Here is a 23051-nt window from a genome sequence, read left to right as displayed (position 1 = left end):
CCAATTAGAGAACAGAAACAATATCATCTAAGTGATCAATCAAACATGCAAATAATTATTACCACAGAGCAAATATACAAACTTCAGAATGAATCACAGGCTAAAATTTGCTTGTGGAAACGATCAGTTGAACAACTGTGAATAATGAACAAATTTGTTGAAAAACAGGCCCTGGTTGTAGGGTTGGGTAATTCAAGAACTGCGAAAATGTGCTAGACTCCTCCCAACAACGAGGTTGAGCAGCTCTAACACCCGTGTACCTGTGGGCAGGATCTGATGCAGACTGTTCAGGGCCCATCAGTAATTGATTACCGCCTGGTGGACCAGCCAGCCACCAAGTGCTTTTTCTTCTTTCATGAATGCCTACCCATGCACGCACCTACACCGTGCCCCTGGAGATATGTGCAAGGGAATGCCTGGCTCCAGCTTCCCCCTGGAAAACCCCAGGTGAGGCGCACGCACTGTCCAGAAACGCCAGCCCCCAGTGCCCAACCCGTGGAGCATCCGATTCAACCCAGCCCCCGGGCCGCCTGGGCCAACGAGGCCTTAGCCGAAGTGAAGTGTTCTGCGCGCGCGGCGGCGGCGGCGGCGGGGGGAGACTGAACCGCTCCCCAAAGCGCAGCGGGCGCTTGTGATCCGCGGGAACAGCGCGGGGCTGGTCTCACCTCAGCCTGTGGAGGCTCGGTGCCTGGCTCGTGTGTTCCCTAGCTGAGTGAAGTTGGGGTGGGGGAGGGGGGCGAAGGGAGCCGGCTCCTTCCCCTGCGGAGGGCAGGGAGCAGCTCCCACAGTTGAAGCCTCCCGCCGCAGCCGCCCGCGCCCCGGAGGCTGCTGTTTGCAGGCGGACCTGTCTGTGGAAGCCGCCAGTGTCCGTCAACCCGGACGGACAAACTCCCCCCCCCCTTCCCCCAGCCGTGGAAAGCCCCTCCCTCGCCCCCTCCTCCCCGGCCACCTCCCGCAGCCCGTCAGTCTGAGCCGAGCGCGGCTCCGCGAGCGGCGGCGGCGGCACCCGCACAGCCACGGCGGGGAGAGCGAGCGCTCCCCTCCCTCCCTGCTTCCCCCACCCCCTGCCTCCCTCCTCCCCCTCCTCCCCCTCGCTCCCCTCATCCTCGCTGTCTCTCACTCGCCCGAGCTCCCTCTGCCCCTCGTTCCCAGCCACTCGCTCGCCCTCTCCCCTCTCATTTGACTGTGCCTCGCGAGGCGTCCAGCGGCTCCTCCATGAGCCCCGCCGACTGATCTGTCCCCCCCAGCCCGCAGCCCTCGCCTCCCGCACCTGGAGCCCGGCAGGAGCAGCGGCAGCATGTCCCGAAGGAAACAGAGCAAACCCAGGCAGATCAAACGTGAGTTTCCTGAGGGGGGCTCCCTCTGACAGACTTTTATTTCTGTCCTTCTTGGGAGAGTCCCGGGTATGGGCTGAAGGGTTAAACTTTGCCAAAGAGGCTTGAGGGTAGAGAGACAAGGGCAGGGATGAAAGAAAAGCTGCTTGGATGCAGTCCGAGCAGCTTCCTCACTACTGAGCACCTACTCCTTTGGCGCTGTGGCTGCCTCCCCCTCTCCCTTAAAACTCCCTCACTCCGCCTGGAAACCAAACCACTTCTGTAGTTTAAAGTTGAGCTGATTTAGGAGGCCAAATAAGAATGCGAGGGATCAAGTACAGCTGGGGGGTGGATGGGGAATCCCTGCCAGGCTTAGGCTGCCGAAATACGGGAGCATCGTAAAGAAACAGAAAGTGCGTGGAAGAAAAGTTCCAGCAAAGGGAGCACCAGGGAAAGGCTCTTCTGAGCTGCACAACTCAATAGTACCCGTCTCTGGGCAGTGCTCATGTAGTCATCTTTCGGTTCTCTTCGTCCCGCCGCTTAGGTTTGCTCTGCACCTCCCTGGAGGTTTTGGTTTGCATCTAAACCATTTGCAGATAATCGCCTTTGTTGTTTTCGGAAGTGCAACACTTTTGAAGGGGAAATGTTTTTGTTTCGAAACCAGGTGTATTGGTGCGTCGTAGTCAAAAATCTTCTTCTTAATAGTATCCATAGTTCACTTTTCCTGCCTGGGACACACATCAGTGACATGAGCTGTGATCTCAACTTCCTAAACTTTTCTGTGCTTCAGATTGTTCAACCGAACAATCCTAACGGTCGGTACTCAAAGAAGTGTAAGGGCGTTTCAAAACAGATACAATAAACCATTTTGTTTTAAAATCAGCACCACTGAGCTGATACAACTTCATTGGTGTCTCTGTCTTAGAACTACTTTAAAACTAACCATCATGTGACTTGGAGAGGATCTTTTGATAGCATTTTTCTCATTGATTTCTGACTCCAAAATGCTTATGAATAGCTCAGTTCTGGTGGATTTTTTGAATTGATGAACTGGTTTAGCAAACAAGAAAATGAGTTGCAGGTTGAAAAAAGATTGGTCTCTGTAAAATGTTTGGATTGTGTTGGTAGAACATCCCTGCTTAGTAGAAATTTACTTTTTAACTGTCTTTTAATATGGAAAATAAAATAGCAGCATGTTCCTGATTAAGTTTTAAGTTTACTAAAGTTAGTATATAATACTAAATGATTGCAACTTTTACGTTTTCTGTAAAGCATTTGAAATCCTTCATTTTTCAAGGAACTTTTTAATTACTTTGGGTTTTGATATTCTTAAGTAAACATGTTGTTTGCTTTTAAACCTATACATTTATTATCTAATATGCATTAATCTATTAGTGTAGTTAATATTTTAGAACTGTATCTGATATGGGATGATTATGAAAGTTATTAGTTGGAAAGACTTTGTTGTGCATGACTAGTGTCTTGATTGTTAATAAATGATCAACATTATTGATTGTATGGCACAAAGAGTGTCTGATCCTATTTTTTGCATACTTTATATTCCCAATTAACTATGTTAATATTTGTAATGTCCATTTCATAATGGCAGGTAAATGCTTGGATACAAATTGAGGATTATGTACTTCTGATATAGGTCACAAAGCATTTTTATGGCTTCCCTATATGGCATTAAATGTTAACCCAAATGCTTTTGGTTTGTTCATAAGTGACATATAATGGTTTGCGTGTACATGAATGTATATTAATATATAAGAATAAATATAAACACACTTAACATATATGTGAAAATGGGTAGATTACATTGTACATTTGTGTGCATAATCTGATTTTTAAGAACTTCATTTTTCCATGCAAGTTATCATGCGAATTAGACTGTAAATTTACATTGTCAGGAGAAGTGAAACAAGGTCATCAGAATTGGAGGACCTATTATGTTCATAGCACTTCCAGCTGATGGCTTTTGTGGGGTTGATGGGGTTGTGTGTTCCTTAGCTAGTTTTAAAGTAATTTTTGTTCAAGCCAATCAGGCAGTGTCCTGTACAGAGATATCTATTAGTATTTGACCAACCATAACTGATGTTTTCTCAGACTTTGAGAAGTTTATTCTGATAAGAAGTATACTTTATTAAAATGTGTTTTTTGAGATTTTATTATTTAAACCAAGCAATATAGTATTTTAGATGTAATATTTTGAAGTTAACTTTTCTTTTGCTGATATTGGAACACAAAAATTGGAGTTGAAAATGCTGACCATAAGAGTTGTCAGTAAAAATAATGGAATTACTAGTGACAAGTCTAGACCACCACTTTTAAGTTTGAAAACTCTTCAATTTACAATAAAATTCTATATTTTGCTGATAAAGTATGCACAATTTAGAAGCTCTGTGAAAAGCAAAAAGTCAGCTTACACTAGAAACTCTGAAGACAGTCAATTTAAAGGACAAAAAGGTTGTTGGGCACAGTTTTTTTTCTTTTACTGCACACAGTTCCATGCTATCTAAAATTGTGATTTATGCAGTATTTTAATATTTTGCTTATTCTTTCCCCTTGGGTGCTCTCTGGGCAGCGATAAAAAGGCGACGCTGAAAGAGCACCATTAATTTGCTCTGATGACTGGCCAGATAAGGGGAGATAATGGGAAAGATAAGCGGAGAAGATATACCATCAGAAACCCGATTATTACCATTAAAATTCCAGCCCAGCAATCTGCAGAAGCCTGATAATTCCTTCTCCGTTTCCACCACTTTGGATGATAAGGCAAAAAATAGTCACTCAGTGCTCCTTGATTAGACTGCCTGGGTTTCCTGATAATACTGTGATAAATTATGTATTTTACCCCCATGTTTTGTCCCAAAAATTCAGATTTTTTTCCTTTCCAGGGCTATATTTTTCTCCCCTCCTCTAAAAAAACCCTCTCTCATAAGCTATTATTGTAATACTAGTTTGATAAAAAGCACTGATAGGATAGGAGGTGTTTTGTATGGGAGCCCCATATCAATGTTATCAGCCCATCTCACTGCACCAGCTGCTAGCTGTTGTTGTTTTTAGCCTTATCACCTCCTGCCAATATGCCAATAAATTGCCCAGATTGTTCTCCATTCTGTGGCTGTGCTGCAAAATTTATGACAGAAATGATGATTTTTTTACTAATGCATTTCTTTATGATTAGCAAATGTGTTGTGTGTGCAGTTTTATTGTTATTTTCTTGTTCTTCATGCAGTTGACTGTGGTCTAGTAATGTGTTTACTGACCTGTTTGTCCCCAACTTCAGTCACACTTAAGTACAGTGGTTTATGGATTGGAGGAGCGGTGTTGGTTGAAACATTTTTTTCAAATGAAGCTCTGTTACCTAAATAGTTGAATAAAATTCTTAAAGGACTTTTTCATTAGCTGTATTGTAATGTTTTACAAAGACAGTCTTCTCTGAGATATTAATGGAATAGTTTCTCATACAACTTTTGGTTTGGTTTGTAATTTGTTTAGTATAGCATGAAGATTGTTAGGTACAATCAGATTGTGGGGAAATATGGCAAAGTGTTTATGAAACCTGGGTTAGGAAAAAAAAGAATTCTCATGAATAGTCAAGTTCAAAATTAAATATGTTACATAAATGTTTTAAAAGTAAAATGCTTCTTGTCAGGAGAAGTGTGGTTAGCAATTCACCATATCAGGCTTTCCTGAAGAAGTTTGAATTGATTTACAATGAAGAAATTGTCTGTATAGCATATGAGGTCTTATTCCAAGCTATTTCATATACTTTATGCAATGTATGAAAATTATAAGGAGAAAACGCTGACATTTGATTGTTTTAAGTTCTCCCTCTGCTTTATTGCACTGTTTCCCATCATACATACTATGATTTTTTTTTAAATGTTGGTTTAAAATTAACCCTTCTTTTATAATGTGGATGATAGTATTGTTTAAAATATCATCTTTAATTTTAACCTAATGTGGATTGTATAGCATTAGCAAGAGACACAGTTCTTTTCTATACTGTCTTGTGTCTGGTTTTTTTTTATATACTGTACTACATATTTCAGTTATCCAATGAAAATGTCCATTATATCATTAGTTATTAAGACCGTTAGCAAAGTAAAAATGAGAGAGAATCTGTGTTTTAGTATATTGATGGCTTTTTCACAACGCTAAGTTAAATATCTCTTGCATATTTCACCTGCCATATGCTCAAACAAGTTTCCCTCTCTAAAACAAAACCATTGATTGTCTTTTGATCTTAGGAAAATTGTTGTTTTAAAGCAGCAAGTAGAAGGACTGCCCTCTGTTTAAAAATGTTGCTTTAAAATTACATTTCCCATAGCAGATATATTATCAAAGTTTTATATTTGTGACATATCTTTTTATTTGCCTTTTGGAGAAAGTAATGACTAGTGTCGTTCTGAAGTTAAACATTTACAGAATTAAATCTACAATATTGTAATGCAAAATAAAATACACCATTTACATAGTTTATGTTTTGAAGTGTTTAGAAATCAAAACAACAATGCATGCAATAGTATTTATTTATGAAAATGGATAATTATACAGCTTTAGTTGATTTTTCAGAAGCAGACTACATATGAGAAAACGAAAATGTTTTATTTTGTTTATCTCTTTGGAAATGTGCAGAAAAAGCTATTGATCAGAGGTTCATAAATCATCCAGTTGAGTTTTCTAAGTTTAAATAGAGACAGTAATACAGACACAAATACACCAGCGTTGTTCAGATCCAGTAGGCTTATATGTAAGCATCTGAGTTTAGAAGTGGAACTCAGAAGTGAAAGTCTCCTTTTGAATAAAATTGCAAAGTAAAATAAAATATAACATCAACATTTTTAAGGGGCTCACTGGCTAAAAGTAGGATGGTAAAAAATGTATTACAATCCTCACCACTTTAAAAAACAGAATTTTTTAAATTTAATGACAGAGTTTAACTTTGTACTCTCCTTTAAATCACTCTGTAGTACCTTAAAGACACTTCAAATGTTTCGATTCAATTAAAGCAGAGCTCTAGGTAAGCAGCTGCCTAAATCTTTTGAGTATGAAACGATCATGGTGATACTTAGTTTTTGTAAGACTGAGTACCAGTTCCTTGCAAACAATTGATCTTTATGTTGCAAGATATGTACAGCATATGTTAAAACAGAATATAGGTTTGCAGTCATATATTAAAGACATAAATGTTATATAATTCAGCTGTGAGAGAAAGTAATGCAATTAGATAATTTGCTCCTAATTTTTCATCTCTACTAATTCATACTTTTGTTAGATGTGTAAAAGCTAATGCTAAGATTCATGCAGAATTCTGTGTAATGAAGTGAGGAGGAAAGCATGCCATTCATCAGTAGTACCAATTATTTTCCATTAAACATAAAGTGTACTTTATCAATAGTACAAAGATAGCTTGCTAATGAAGAAACTCAGTGTATTGTGTTTTAAAAGAAAAAGGCTTGATTCTTTTAAATGAAGAATTTTGTGTTTCTTGTTTTGAAAAGGAAAAACTTAGATATGGAAGTTTTCTGATGGGGAGCTCAAATTGGGTTTACACCTCAAATTAAAGTTAAGTGGAATTACTGTAAAACAAATACATAGTTGCAGTTAATATAAATAGAGCCTTTTCTTTTAAAAATGGGCAATGCCAGTATTGCTCTTTGGTTTGGATAGGTCTTCCTAGAAGGACTTCTGTTCCACACTGGTGGCTTTCACCTGTATATTTGTATTATTTTTCCCTATTCAGCTGAGAAAACAAACAGGTCCCCCTCTTGAAAAATGTACATAGAAACTTGTAACGTAAAATCTTATAACCTTTATATGCTACCTTCTGAAAAATATAGTCTGTTTGGATCTTCTGTTTGGAACTGCTTTAGCAAGAAAAGTCTTACACTGTAGTCTTGAAGGAAAGGTTTTTTTTATAGGTCACATTAAAGGTATCAGTATATAACACTCTGAATAATTAATATTGTAATTGTTGAAGTTTATTATTTGTTTTGGATATGGGTGAAAATATCCAATTAAATTGGTGGGTTTGAATGTGGGATTACTGTGCTCAAGAAAGAGACATAGCTCTTTAAAGGTATTAGCATAAAGACAGCGTATTTGTTTATTATGTTTCAAAATCAGCCACTAGTATCTCTGCCACAGGTAACAATTGACTTTTCAGGCTTCAAGTTAATAGCCTTGTCTCTTGCTTGTAGGGATCAATATTAGTATTAATTAATCACCATTATCAGCCCTAGGATCTGGTTCTATTTGTTGTTACATCAGCAAAATATCAATATAGAAAGTGGACTCTCTGATCGTCATGGCAACTTCATCTCTTGGGTCAAAGAAAGTTTATCTTATCTGTGCATGGAGAGTGGCAAACTGTTTAGGGATCTAGTTTGAACTCTAAGAACATTGATTTAGTTTTTGTTTGTGAATAGAGGCTGAATTCCAATCACAAGGGATAGGTAAGATTTAAATATTAATACCCAAAGGCTTGTCTGAGAGGGTGTCATACCATTACTGCCAGATTGTCTTTTTGAGATGACACAAAGGTAGAGAAGGAGAATTGTATAGTCAGGATTATTTAAAGCTCAATAATTTGTGCATTTGACGAACATATTTTAAATGAAAGTATGATAATTGTATTGCATTTACATGGCAATATTACTTCTTGCATGTCATCCCACAGTCAGGGATTCCTCCACTTATACAGAGATCAGTATAGAGTTAGCTCAGGAATGTGTGGGATGGGGATATATCTTATTTATTCCCTGTTAAGAGATTAAAACAAACAAACAAAAAAAATGGCAGAGAAGACTACGAGGGTTGATTTCATTGCTGTATACTCCTGAAATAATGACAAGCAAACAAAAATCAGGGGCAATCTGAATACTACAGCCTAATCAATTATAGTTATCCTTGGAGACTGATGCACTGATACAATATTTCATGAGGCTGTAATGACAAAATATTACTACTATTATTTTGTTATACACCATACAATGTTAAAAGATCACTTTCAAATGGTCTTTATCTAAGGCATCAGATTTGAGAATTTTGAATATATATAATTATATGCTGGGCAGTTTTAAAAACATGAAAATCCTAATATATGTAGTCTTGTCTGAAGTATAAACACACTTTCTATACTAATTATTCTTGTATGTGTATTCAGGTGTATACTGTCTATAATGTTTTAATACATGTATTTTAAGCATAGATTCAAGGTGTCAGTGCTATAATTACCAAGTCATTCAGCAGATAGTATTTTTCTAATTTTGTTATTCCTCACCTGCAGGAAAATAAAGTTTCCATGTCATATCAAAGAGTGAAGCTGCCAATCTATAATATGCTCATTTGGGAACCCCAAAATATACTCAGGCTACTTTAATACACATGCAGTAGGAAAGAGGAGTTCTTGTGAAAAAAAAAACACTAGCATAATGCTTACACTATAAAAGGAATCACTTCTTGGTACTGACAGCTCTCATTGATTATTTAGTTTTGAAAGGGTAATTCCATCATACATTAGTAACAATTCGGATGGTTGTCACAGTAGATGTTTCCTTGTAAGGGATTTAGTCTGTTGTAAAGTAAACATACAATATGTAATCTTGATTTATATGTACAGTGCTTTGAACTACTCTATTTGGTGTAGGGATATTTACAAAAAAGAGGATTTTTTTAAATAAGTTAAACAATTTTAAAAATCAGCAGAAAAACGCCCCTCCTATCTTCATGTTAGATATGTTGAATGAACTCTGTTGTGGTTATGGATCAATTTTCTCCTTATTTTGCAGTTGGTCCAGACTTTCCATGTTGAAAGTGAAGGTTACACAGGTTGCCATCCTTTCTTACCATTGGCATCTTTTATTCTGAAGAGTCCTATAGCATTTCTAAATATGCAGAAGTAGGGAGAGTGTATCTTTATTAGAAATCCTGTACACAGCTTTGTATTTGAAAGTTGCTGTGTCTTTTATGTTTATGTAATTAGTCAAGAACAAAACTATTTTGGGACATATTCTGTCTTTAATTACACCCAAGTAATCCCATCATTGCAAGTGTGTAAATAAAGGTAGAGTGTGGCCCCAAACTTTCATATTATTGCATTACCAGTTGATAGTTTTATAGAACTTCCTCTTATAAAATAAGGGAACATTAAATTAATATATCTCCAATGTGAATACAACTAGTAATGGAATATCTGGATTCACACCAGATTAACAATGAGTTATTTGAACTTTTTCTTCATAAATTCTTCTCAAACATTATTTGCTGCACTCTAAGGTGCCACATGACTCCTTTTCTTTTTTGCGGATACAGACTAACACGGCTGCTACTCTGAAACCTGATCACAGAAATGAGTTAGAGTGATGTTACTTTGTACTACCAGACAACTAGACTTGCAGCTTTCAGTCTGTGATTAGCTGATATAACTATGTGTCAAAGGCTGATTTTAGTGTACTCAGTCTTTTTACCTCAAAACAAAACACAAAAAACCAATGCAATGTAATAAAATACTGCATTATTTTCAAAGTTATTTATTTTGGTTTCCGCTATGTCTAACCTTTTCTGAAATTGACAGTATTATCCTAATTATAAACCTTAAAGAACAGATCTTGCAGACTCTTAGGTATGTTCTTAACTTCATGAACATGAATAGTCCTATTGACTACAATGAACATTATACTACATAAGTGTTTTCAGGATTGGGGCCTAAAAACACATGCAGTGATATATACTAAGAAGTTCAGAGTTTGATGCTTACAAAATTCCATTGAACACAATGAGGACCTTGCTTTAATAAAGTGCTTTCCATTGTACACAAATGATTTTCATGGCACAGATTTGCTTCTTCTGTCACAAGTGTCATGTTTTACAGCCATTATTTTTCAAAGCTGAGGTATGCTTTTTATGTGACAAAATTATATGGAGAAATTTTATATAGCCTTTTAAGAGCATATTTGCATTTATTATAGAAATGCAAATTTTAACGAGAGTAGAATGAATTATAGCGTACAGTACTGTATACCTTATAGGCCAGAGTATAATGGAAGAAATCTTGACAAGTATTTTTTGTAAAGAATATTTTTTTGAAATTCAATAAACTCATAAATACTTTCTGTAAAATGCATGGAGATGTTTATTTAGGCAGAGAGGAAATTTTCTAGGGAGTGATTTTAATGTTGCTTATGGTGATGTAACTCTACTGGCTTCAATGGAGTTACTCCTGATTTACACCTTTGTAAATGAGTTCAGATTGAGGACCCTACTACTTTATATTTGACTACCGTTTCACTGGAAGGAAGGGAAAAACAAAGTTTAAAGATTAATATTTATATTAATGTAATAGCATCAAAAAAAGTGTACTCACTTTGCAGATCTTTAGCTTCGTGTGAAAATGTGAATATTCTTTCGGATGTATTGAGTCCTAGTTTTTAATGTTTATTTCCAAACTTTTGATTCAGGCTTTATATTAAGCAGCTATGCAAATTGCTACGCTGAAACATTTTGGGGTACTTAAACTAGGTCATATGTGTACAAAGGTACTTTCTACAGCATTTCACAAAGACAATGAGACACTTAAAATTGATCTATCTATCAAACAAGGTCCTGATCCTATACCCATTGAGGTCAGGTGAAAATTCCCTATGGCACTGGATAAATCCAAAACTACAAATGATTTGAAAAAGCAATTTCCCCCCTTCTCCTCCTCCCCTCCTCCATCAAAATATTCAGCTAACAAATATAGAGAAATAAACTTCCAATTTTTCTTGGCAACATTTATTTTGAAAACTCTAAATTATATTGATATTATGAACATTTTTTCAGTTAACTGTACTTTGTCCCCTTCATCCATTTTATTCTAGTTGAGACACTCTGAATGCTTATTACAGCAGTTTGTGGTGGTGTTTTGTGTGCTCTTACTCATGTGAATAACCTTTATTCACATAGCAGTCCTATTTGAATGGAACTGTTTATATGAATAAGGATAGGTTGTTCAAGAGAGTAAGGTAAGGGTTACAGGATCAGGCTCTTGATTTGAAAATAACTTTAATTTAGAAACAAGACTTAATTTTTTATTAAACTTTTATTTTTTATTTAGAAAGCTCTCTTTGATAGTTGTTCCAAAATAGATATGGAATTTCAGTGAGCACTGACCAATTTGAGTATTGAGAAATGCCTCAGATATTTGAGAGTTATTTTGAAAATATATTAGTTGGTTGCTAAAAATATAAGTCCGCTCTTTCACAATGTGCATCTTGGACAAACAGGCGCATATTTTGTCATCAAGTTGCTTAAGCTTCTGAAGTCAGGGCTACAACTGGGTCAGATGATAAGATGAGCACAACAGAAAAACGAAGAGCGCCTCTGATAAAAACTGATTGATTGATGTCTGGCTTCCCCACCATCACAAGCGGTTGACAGTTAGTTTGGGATCAGATGATTTGGCTTTTGCGATAGAAGATGGGGCCTACTAGGCAAGTCTGAAGGACAAAAAGGTCGGTTTCTGTGTAGTGTCAGGCCAGGCTGGGCTCCCAAAAGGTGGGGCATTGGATTATGTTCTTTAGTTCTATGACTTAACTTTTCATGGTCCATTGAAAGATGAAATAATCTGGTCAATGCCAGTTCAGGAAAAAAGAATGGGGGAAGACTGCGAACAAAATCCCCTAAACTTACTAAAAAAGTGAATTTACAGTAAAAAAAAACATAATTTTTTAAATTTTAATATTTACTTGCAACTCAGGTTAGTTATATAGCTTATAAGCTTTCTGGTAGAGAATGTTCCTTACTTTATATCTAGCACTGGGGCTGTAATAAAGGAAATTCTCTTATATAAGTACAGTAAAGGAATATAATGTAATATAGAAAAAACCTGGGTCTTAGCTTTTGATACACTTACCCATGTTCAATGGACTATTATGTACTATATATCTTTGACAAGATAACAAAGTTAATTACTATAGTACACTTTTTAAATTTTAATTAAAAAAGTAAAATTCTGTAAAATGTAGTTTCTGTGAATTAACCAGGGAACACTATCATTGATACTTTACTGCAGCACTAAGAACTGTGAATTTCATAGACTAAATATATCATTTCTACTCAGAACACATTACAGTTAACAATCAAGATGTAATAGGCACAACTGGAAAAATGAAAATCTTAACTTTCAAAATTAAAGGTTTTCCCAGTGTAAACCATGAAAATGTGTACCACTCTCTCACAATTGGAATCGGGACAGCTTGGATTTGAATTTAGATTTTGGACTGTTTGATACTTTTTTGAAATCCTTTATGATGTATTGCTTTTCTTTGAGTTTTAAGGGTCAGATCTCCAAAGGACAGTTGGGTCTCAGCTAATGCTGCTGGCTAAATATCAGTAAGATGAATTCTGCAAGGTGCTGTACTGCTGATAGTGTAACTGGAATGCAATATGAAAGAACCCGTAGTATAACATGGGGTGCTACCATAATAAGTGATCATTGTAAGTGAACTGGTGGTCATTTGAACTGTGATTAGTTATACTTCAAGAAAGGTTGTTTCTTTACTGTTTAATCTGTAGGAACCTGATTCATTTTTTTTAAAAAAAAGGCTTGTGCAGGAATTTCACAATGTTATCATGGATCTTTTGCACAGGAGTTGAAGTATATGTTGGAGGCATGATTCAAAAACTAAAGTTCAGGACTTACAGAAATGTGTGAGCACAGGTTTTAGGCAAGACTATAGTAGTGTGTAAGAGCATCTTCCATTTTTGTCAAGAGCATGACAGATCACTTTAGCTTCTGGGTTTCTGTGGATTTTTGTACACTGTTCTGGTGTGCTCCTACAGCAGCATTACGATTGGCGGTCAGAAGCAAATTGTTACAGATCATACACACTTGCAGGTATGGTACAGATTCATAAGTATGTTTATCTGAAAAAATATGTTGTACAATAAAGTAATTAGACTGTCATACAGTAAATCAGTTGCTGTTGTAAATATATTTTTTTCTTTAATTATTTCAAAAATAATTATATACTTCATAAATCTTATCGAGGGACTTTTTTTTCTTTCTTGAAAGCATGCTTTTCATATCTGACCAGGGAGAGTGCCCTGCCTTACTTTGCTTGTTTTAGAATTGTACACCCCTAGGGTGTGTAATTGAGAGCCATCTAATTATACACAGAGGAAAATCAGGGTTGGTGAGTTAAAAAAAAAAAAAGTCATGCAGCCAAAATAATCAAGATCAGCATTCTTATAAATGGAAAGTAACAATCAGCTACTTAGACCAACTAGACTGTGTAATTTTATGATTAGTCTTACAGCTTAGGAAATCTCATTTAAGTGGGAGTGTACGTTGGGGATGTTATAGCTGGACTGATTAGACTGACATTCACTTTGACGTTCTTTGACTGTTACATTGGAAGTTTTCACTGTCAAGAAAGAAGAACATTGGAGTTCAGGTAAAGAATATTTGTGACACAAAGCTTTTGGGAGATTTTTTTTCTCCTAAGAGTGATTATCAATCACAAAATTCTCTTGGGAGATATAATAACTCCTGCAATGTAGAACAAAGGATGAAACAAACACTGAATATTTGGGGTCTTACTCTGTTCTCACTTACACTGGTGTAAATTAAGATTAATTCTACTGAAGTCAGTGGCATTATACCACTGTAAAACTGGTGTAATAAAGGAATCAGACCCTTTGTTCACCATTTTTGGGAAATTAAAACCCATTTGTACACTTTCAAAAATTTCTTGCAAGAATGCATAGTAATTTTTGGTACCATTAGAATATTTCAAATACATGTCTTAAATTCAGTTTTGTCTTAGTTTTTATTTTTAACTGAGCACTATTTTTATATTTGCACAAGTGGTCCTGGACTTTTCCAAAGTATTTTCTGTCCTTTATGGTGCTGACTTATGTATGCATTGAATTGTGTTAATATTTAGGGGTGTTATCTCAGTTTTTCAAGATAAGTGCTGCTAACTAAGCACACACTTACTATTAAAATATTTATTTATTAAAACAGTAACATTGAAAAATGTTTTACAGTCAATTTGGTGGCCTCTATCCAGTTCCCAATGGACAGATGTTCACGTTGCAAAAAGATCACTGTGCAGATGGCACTATTTGGCATCTTTCTTTAGTCTTCACTTTTATTATCATTCTCATATTGAAAGGCAAACAAATCATGGTTCCTAAATAGACTTAAGAACTTTTCATAAACGTTCTTGAATTACCACCAGTTTCTGGTGCATCCTTATGATAGATAATGTTAGAGATCATTTTGGAGTTTGAATAAACAGATAGATTGATAGACAATCTGTCAATATAGTTATAGAAGATATAGATATAAATGGGGAAACTTTTTTTTACAGTGATCTATAATTTTGAGTGCTTTGGTTTCTGGATGCCCATAATTAGATTCCTGGGGCCTTATTTTAAGAGGTTCTAGCTCCCATTGAAGTCAATTGAAACTATGGCTATAAATGTTATAATCAAGGCAACACAACTAATCTATGGCGCAGCTAGGAATAGAAATAAGATGTTTTGATGCCCATTCTTATGGTTTAGCCACAATGTGATCCTTCTCTCTTTCACAAAAACTCTCAAATATTTGTTGTAAAAGAATTATATCTCTTGGATTTTAATGTCTGGTCAAAATAGCCCATCTGTAGTTAGTAAGTTTCTCTCTTTCACTACTAAAACACCTACCGATGTAATTCACGGTAGCTCAGGCTCTTATTTTAAAGTAAGATCACAAGTAGAGGGATGTTGCCTTCTACAATGGTAGCTCTGTATTTTCAACATATGCAATGTCTGTTTTATTAACCTTCTTCTAAATGATGTGGAGTTTGGTCTTGGAAATAGTCTGTCTCCTAAATTTCAGTGTTGTGCTATTTTAGTTTCTGTCATACAAAGAGAAGATTATCTCTTTTAGGTTTTTCTGAAATTTTGAACTGATTGGCCAGAAACAGTTCAACTTTCATACATATCAGATACTTTACATACTGAGTGATTTTAAGATGCCCGTCATATTTTTATCCAGACTATTATATCCAGTCAGATTTTCTTTTTGTTAAGACATTTGGCCCTGTGCCAAATATGTTGCTCTTTTTTATACTGTATAAAGGATGCTATATCCTTGAAATAGATCCAATAATTTCTTCTCTATAACTGGCTTAAATTGTATATTGGAGTTGAAAGCAGTGTTGGGAGTAAAAATGTAAACCCATTGAGACACCATCCATATAATAAAAGAATGAAGGCCTTAATTTATTAATATCACTGTACACCTTTTTGCTCATAGAAATGATACATAGCATGACTACAACTGAAGCATTTTGATTTTCTTTGAATTAACTTTAAAAGGAACGGACACAGAGATGAAATAGAATTGGCATGAGGGGAAAGTTGTACAAAGAAATAAATGATGACATTTGCTCTGAACCTCTTGAAAAATGAAGTTTAGAGTTTAATTAAAATAAAATGTGTTTATAGGATCTGAGTTCTCACACAGCAGATGGCTTTCATGAGAGCTGGTCGAATTATTCACTGATTAATTTTCTCAAGAAATGTAGCCTATTTTTTTGTCTGTGAATTAGACACAAATAGGTCCTGAGGGTTATGACTTTGCTAGTCATTTGTGCAAACAAATTTTAGCCTGTGGATTGAGTATTTTGAGCTATTCTCTTTGTGAGCTATAAAGTATATTTGGTGACTTAAGTTACGAGGTAATTTTAGGTTTCATAACTGGATGATTTAAACACTATTAAACAGTTGGAATGCCTGAACAAATCACTGGCCATTTGATCCCCTCACAGAGAGAAAAAGTAATGGAGATGGAAGAGAGAGAGAGAGAGAGAGAATAGGAGATCAATGGATGTAGGAAGTTCTAGGATATCTTAATACTTTTCCTTTTCTCTCTCTAACAAGAAACGGCATTATGTTTGGACCCCAAATCTAAAATTGCACAAGGAGAAAAATATATTAACCATATTTATTGGTGCCTTAGCAGATTTTACATTCAACTTTCTTTTGACCGTTGTACAGAAAGTCACTTCAGTTGTGTTCAAAGTGGTATTAGCAAAGGTTGCAGTCATCTACAGTGTCCTTCCCTCTCATTTGATTAATTTTCTCAGTTCCAGGGCTCTGGCCAGAAGGGTTTGAGGAGCTTCTGTTTTCAGTGTTCTACAATCCATGTAAAACAATACTTTATATATTTGCCAAATATGCGGATTAACTGATCTCCAATTTGTCACACTACTGCCAACTATTCTCTATAGTAATTTTAAGCATACTCAATGGTAAAGCATTGTACATGATACAAAATCATACATTTGTAATGTAGTGCATTATACTGTTGGTAATTATTATTTGGGTACATACCTTATTCTGATCATATGTTTCTTCATAGCTCCCTGTTGTACGGGGTGGTGGAACTCTGCACACTAAATGAAAGGACGTGCTGTATGTGTATGTCCCCACACAGTGAGAGGAGCATATGTCCCAAAGTCTGTGAAAATTTTACAAGTTATATTACATACAGTAGTGGTGTGATCCTTTACTCTTTCAAGGCCACTTCTGTTTATTTATTTTTCTTTTTTGTTTTAAACATCAGTGGGAGGGTTATATATCCTCTGCCTATGGAGCAATCACCATCCCAGTATGTACACATGGAGTTTGGTTTTTGTTTTCTTTGTTCTGGTTAGCTTTTGGTGTGAAATTTGTGTGGTCATGGGTGTGTGTGTGTGTTTTCCCCTTAGTATTTGGTTAATAATAACAATGATACTTAGCTCTCATACAGCACATTTCCTGAAGTGGATCAAAAAGCCCCTTTACAAAGGAGCTCGCTAGCTATCCTGTTACAGATGGGGAAACAGAGGCACAGAGAGGGTAAGTGACTTGCTCAAGGTCACCCAGGAGCCCAGTGGCAGAGTTGGGAATAGGATCCAGGTCTTCTGGATCCCATTCCCAACTACTGTAGAGGCAACCCATAGTACTGTATATTTACTGACCTTAACAGCTATTTTTGGTATATTACTGGTATTTTCTTGCTGGTGAAAATGGTGCTTTATTAAGAAAGCGAGATCTCTGTCCTTTGGACCATATAATTGTAATAGAGGACAGCCAAAACCAGGAAAATATAAACCTTTAACTTTTGGACAAAACACTGTGCTGCAATACCATTAAGGACAGGTTATTAGGCCTGCAGCATTAACGTCACCAACATCCTCATTTGTTTTGCTGCACAGGCAATAGCAAGCAGCGAGTGAATAGGTATTGGGTAAGGTGTAAACACTGGAGTGGCTACTCCTTCATGGTTAGCCTGCTTGTACACCACATGTGGTGTGAAAATGGCCTGCTACAGTGGATACAGAAACCGAAGCCCTATGTTTCCCTTCAAGGATTGGGACCCTATTTTATAATTTCTGTTTAGTTGTACAATGTAAGATGTACATCGGGTTTAATTTTTCTAAGTCTTTTATCACATCCTTTTCTTACAAAAATATTTTCAGTGGCAAAACTTGCACTTGTAAAGGCCAGGATTTCACCCTTAGTGTTTTATTACTAGTGGTAATTCACCTGGATTTTGTAGGGCCAGCTGTTGGTGAAGGGAGTCTCCTTTGACAACTAATAACAAGTGATACTTGAGCTGTACCCATTTTTCTTGAAAGGTGACTTGCAAAGGAACAAATGGGATTGTACCCTTTTTATTTATTTATTTATTTATTTTTGCTTGTTAGTGATTTATGAAAAAGGCGTGGTAGTTTTGTTCTTGTATAGTTTATTTTTTCTTCCTGCTTGATTTTACTTTACAGCAGAAATTCAGGTCTGGACTACTCTAGAACTCTGTGGACAAATGGAGAATTGTTATGTCACAGGAATTTGATAGCATAAGCAGAGCAATTGAGAGGGGAAAGGGTTCTTTACACTACTGAATAGAACTGGTGTGAATTGGCATGGAGTTATACTGATTTATGGTTGCTGAAGGTTTTTCTGAAGGATTTGTTTAGCACGTATTTAACTTTGTTAATGATTCAACATCTCCATTAAAGTAAGGGTTGAGATAGCTCTTAAACTGCATCTGAGACTCTCAAGAAGTCTTTCCTCAAAACTGGGAGACCAGATTTGACATTCCTGATATTCTCAGGTAACTAACAAGTAGGTAAAAAAATGTCCAAGCTCTCTTTGTACAACATAAACAAGCAAAAAGGACAGAAACCAATTTTTAAAAAGTCCTTTGAGGTCACCTTTAATACATTTAGAAGCTGGTAATAAGTTTTATTGAAATCAGAGTGGATTCTCTAAATACACTTTAATAGGCTTGAATGGAGACTTTGAAAAGGTCAAAGCAGAATGCAAGAGGTTAAAATGCTGAACAATGACCTGAACAGAGAGTTGTTGTGTCTCTGGATCCCAGACATACTTTATTAGGACAACCCAGCTGGTTTGCTATTTCTATCTCCTCATTATCAACACGCTTATGGTATGGCCTCTTCCCCCTCACTTCCATTGCCAAGAATTTGGCAGGGACACCAAGTGAGGAGGTCAGAGACTGATTGAGGGGGAAAAATGTAGCTAAGACTGCAGCAGCGAGAGCCCAGTGGGTAAAAAACTAAGAGAGGTTTGCTATTTTATTTTATGGAGACTACCAGTATAGTGTTTCTTTGGTAAGCAGTGATTACAACTGTGTGTAATTAGTTACTAAACAACTGACACATCAGTCCTGATTTTCCTCTCACAATGGTATAGAGTAAGAATAACAACACTGAAATCAATGGACTTGTACTGGTTGTATGAGTGTAAATGAGAAGAGATTCAGGCCTGTAACTTTTCATCTGTTTTGGCATTTTTACTTATTTGAAGATGAAGAAATTTTGAAATTTTAGTTCCTTTTCATGGAAAAAATGAAGATTAATGGATGGGAACAGCATACTAGTGAAGTGTTGTATGTGTTGAATTTGGCTCTGTACGGCTCAACGGAGAAAGGAAAAAAAAAAACCCCTAACATCCAGCAATGTTCAAAGGAAGGAAGTGGGAGGGAAACAAGACCTTCTCACACTATTTCCATAGTTTCCATTTCAAAATACATGTATCAGCTTTTATGACACATAATCTACATCTACAGTATGTAGTTCTGGGATTGGTAATGGTGAAACCTATTGCATGCTAGCATTGATAAACAGGAAAATAATCCCACATTCACATGTCCAAAATACTATAAAAACACAAGCAGACAAACAAAAGCTTTCATTTTCTATAAAAGATATGTTTCTTCGGGACAATATTTAGTTTCTCCCTTCAGTAAGATATGGATTATCTCAAACTAGATAATACTATACTGAAAAAAAACTTTAAATTTTTTTTCTCTTACTGACAACCCCCTCACCCTTTCACAAAATAACAATATGTCCGAAGAGAAAAACAACCTAATTTCTGCAGGCTCGATTCTTTAGATGTTATGCTTGCCTGACTTTCATAGAAATACATATGGGTTGTGCGTTCACAAAGAACTGCAGGATTGGGTCTCAAATTCTCAGAAGACTTTAAGACAGATTCTTAAATAATAGGTTTCAGAGTAGCAGCCGTGGTGCCACAAATACTCCTTTTCTTCTTAAATAGTAAAGTTGCATTAGCATTATATTCTATCCTACTTATAATAATACATAATTATTTATAATTCATTATAAATCTGATATTAGTGGTGTTATTCTGAATTTATACCATAACCATTTTAATTAAAAGCAGAATTTGGCCCTATATTACAATTACAAACTCTAAGGGCCAAATATTGGGTCTCTGAATGAAACTCCCTTTGGCATCATCAAGATTTGTCATACAATTTAAGGACTATCTGTGACCCTAAATATAGGATAGTTTCTTAGGAAGATAATGCAACATTCCTAAGAGGCCTTGATCCTCCAAAGTCCTAGATTACATGGTAAAGTACAGCAATATTGTCCTGGATGACACATTGCTATTAAATTGTACTAAGTGCTAACAGCATTGATTACACAAGAACACCCTGGTACATGTAGGAAGGAAAAGTGAGGATTTTTTAAAAAGGAAAAGAAATATTTTGCTGAAAGAATACAAAATTCCTTTCCCTGATAAATGTGGGTACCTGTTAAATTGAACAACATACACACAAAAGCAGAGCGAAGACAATAGACAAAAGAGAAAGAAAGGATTCACTCTTTGCTGGGATTAGAACCTGGGGCTTTCCAGATGTGAGGAATAATTTATATTTAAAGAATTTATTCCAGTAGAGAAAGGGAGAACATTTTGGTTGAAGCCATGCCTGTAAAGCTGCTATTCCTGTATTCATTCTTAATTTTAAAAGTACCATTTATGCTGTTATTTTTATACTATTCACAGTAAACTCATGACATTTCTGCCCCCTCACAACAGATACCTAACAATGAAACAGCTTCAATTAAGAAGCAGAACATCAGCCTCTGGCATCTCATTCTGCTGTTCCATCTTTTTTGCTAGGGAGAATTCATTTGTTTCTTAATTAAGAAAAACACCAATAGCATGAAAAATCTGCTTATGGTACCTGAATGGTAATTAGGTGAAAGGTAAAAAAGAAACACGCACATACATTCCAGTAGCAGCTAAAATGAACTTGAGCTGATAAAAATGAACTAAACTACCCTTGCATAAATCGAGGCTGAGGGAAGTGTACAGTCATTATGGCTAAGACAATATGCAAACTATCTTCAAAGAAATCAAATTGCTAGAGTGTTTTCATTTGCATGTATTAACTATTAACATAATGAGGAGAAGTGACATTGGACCCGGATTGTGTGTCTGTTCGCATTGATAACTCTACTGCATCTGCAAACAGGCGCCCAAAATCACACTAGTAGTCAGATCAGTGTTGAACTCTGAAGTGTGTGTATGTGTGTGTTTATCTGGAGTCCTGAACAAACCTGCTGGGGTGTTGAATGCAAGCCATCTTTTTTTTTTTTTTTATGGTGATCCCCTACTAGAGGCACTTACTTTGCTTTAAAGGTACAGATCTCAATTTTGAACTTTTTCATCATGGATAGTGTCATCTATAAAGAAGGAAGGCTCGTTAGAGCGTATAGATTCAGAATTGTTAAATGTGATTGAATTGTTAAATATTTTATGCAATAGTTATTCCTCTGTGTTTTCTCTTTCAAGAATGTCCTGTTATATGAAAACAGCCTAATAAAACTATCAAACAATATGCTTATGAAGAGAGGAGAACCTCAGTTGAACTCTGACTTTTGGGATCATCAATTACATGGTATTCTACACAATTACTTGGACCATATTCAACAGGGTGTGTAATTACAGTACTTTGTCATGTGCTTAGCTACTATCAAGGTGCTTAGATATTGATATGACGGTGCCATATAAGAACCTAGATGGACACTGTGTATTGTTCTCTGGGGCGGGGGAGGGGGGAGAAAGTACATCTTAAAATCTACAAAAACTGTTTTTTGTAATTGTTGATGAAAGCATATTAAATACAAAGTTTTCTCCATGATTTTCATATGTCTTTTATTTGCAAGGTTTGTTTTAACCAGTTATTATTTATGCTTGTAGCTCAAAATTATTAAAAGAAAAATATTTTTCATAGAGAGCATGTATTAGTGAAAAGGAGATTGGAAACAGAAACAGAAATTCTCCAGAAAATTCAGGTAATTTGATAATTGGATTGCTGAGGAGAGAAGAATTATTATGCATTGTATAAATACACTAAGTATATATACATGGAATGTTTTGTGTAAGTTTTATCCTGTACTGTTTTTGTGCTTTGGAACTGATAACAAAATGGTGACAATCTTTGCTTTCTTAAAAAAAGGCCATATTTAATTTCCATCTGTGAATGTAAGCAGTCTTTCCAGAGGGCAAAAGGGATTTTCTCCATGGCTATTCTTGATTGCTGTGTGCATCTGTTCATTAATGTAAACCCAGCACTCAAACTGCAGTGTGAGCTTGAATCCTGTGAAAATTTGTGTTTGTGAAAGGAGTACACCTAAGGCAAGCCTGATGGTGAAAGTTAAATTTGTAGAACATCTGTGTAACTCAGTGGTTCTCAAACTTTTTTTTTCACGGACCACTTGAAAATTGCTGAGGGGCTCGGTGGACCACTTAATGATCTTTCCAAATGTTGTTTGTATTGTTAGCTAACTATTGTAAAGTGCTTTGGATAAAAGCACTATATAAAAAAAACCCTATAATAATTAATGCTTTTTGTTCTACAAATAAGCACGCAATTCATATTTTAATATCAGTAGTCTTACCTTTCTAATGCAATGGTGGCCTCTCTTCCCTGCTGCGGCAGCCCTGGAGCTGGGGAAAGTCGCCTCTTTCTCTGGCCACCGCAGCCCTGTATGTCCCAGATTCCCCCCACCCCCTCTTCTCACTCCACTGCCCCCTCCCACCTACTGTATTCCCATCTATTCCTCCCAAGGCCACCACCTCACCTTACATGTGCATCTACTCCAGGGTCCAGGCACCTAATTAGTGGAGCCATGCCTGCTTGGCTCCACTAATTAGGTGGGTGGCCCTTCATTCTCTTGTGTGCGGCACCCCAGGCGCGCAACTTAGAGGAAACTATCCGCGGACCGCCTGAATGGAGCTCACGGACCACTGGTGGTCCACAGACCATCGTTTGAGAACCTCTGGTGTAACTTATTATTTCATAGACAAAGACCATAATACAGGGGTGGCCAACCTGTGGCTCCGGAGCTGCATGTGGCTCTT

General features: G+C 36.4%; 1 protein-coding gene across 5 annotated transcripts in view; it reads left to right on the top strand.

The window, feature by feature from the left end:
* Positions 1-256: 256 nt before the first annotated feature.
* Positions 257-23051, top strand: part of ZFPM2 (zinc finger protein, FOG family member 2) — a 445067-nt gene continuing 422272 nt past the window's right edge. For 2 of the 5 annotated variants that reach the window (XM_073330335.2, XM_073330336.2), the window contains exons 1-2: positions 259-447; positions 1248-1337. In XM_073330335.2, coding sequence (XP_073186436.1) covers positions 360-447; positions 1248-1337 — 178 coding nt within the window. In that variant the 5' untranslated portion in view covers positions 259-359. Of the gene's footprint in view, positions 448-966; positions 1338-2000; positions 2147-23051 lie in introns of those variants that run through there. The other 3 variants (XM_073330330.2, XM_073330334.1, XM_073330333.2) reach the window with 3 other exon arrangements.

Source organism: Lepidochelys kempii, chromosome 2 (assembly GCF_965140285.1).
Source record: "Lepidochelys kempii isolate rLepKem1 chromosome 2, rLepKem1.hap1, whole genome shotgun sequence".
Classification (NCBI taxonomy): Eukaryota; Metazoa; Chordata; order Testudines; family Cheloniidae; genus Lepidochelys; species Lepidochelys kempii.
The sequence above is the reverse complement of the archived record's forward strand: the minus strand, read 5'-3'. Positions and strand labels throughout refer to the sequence as shown.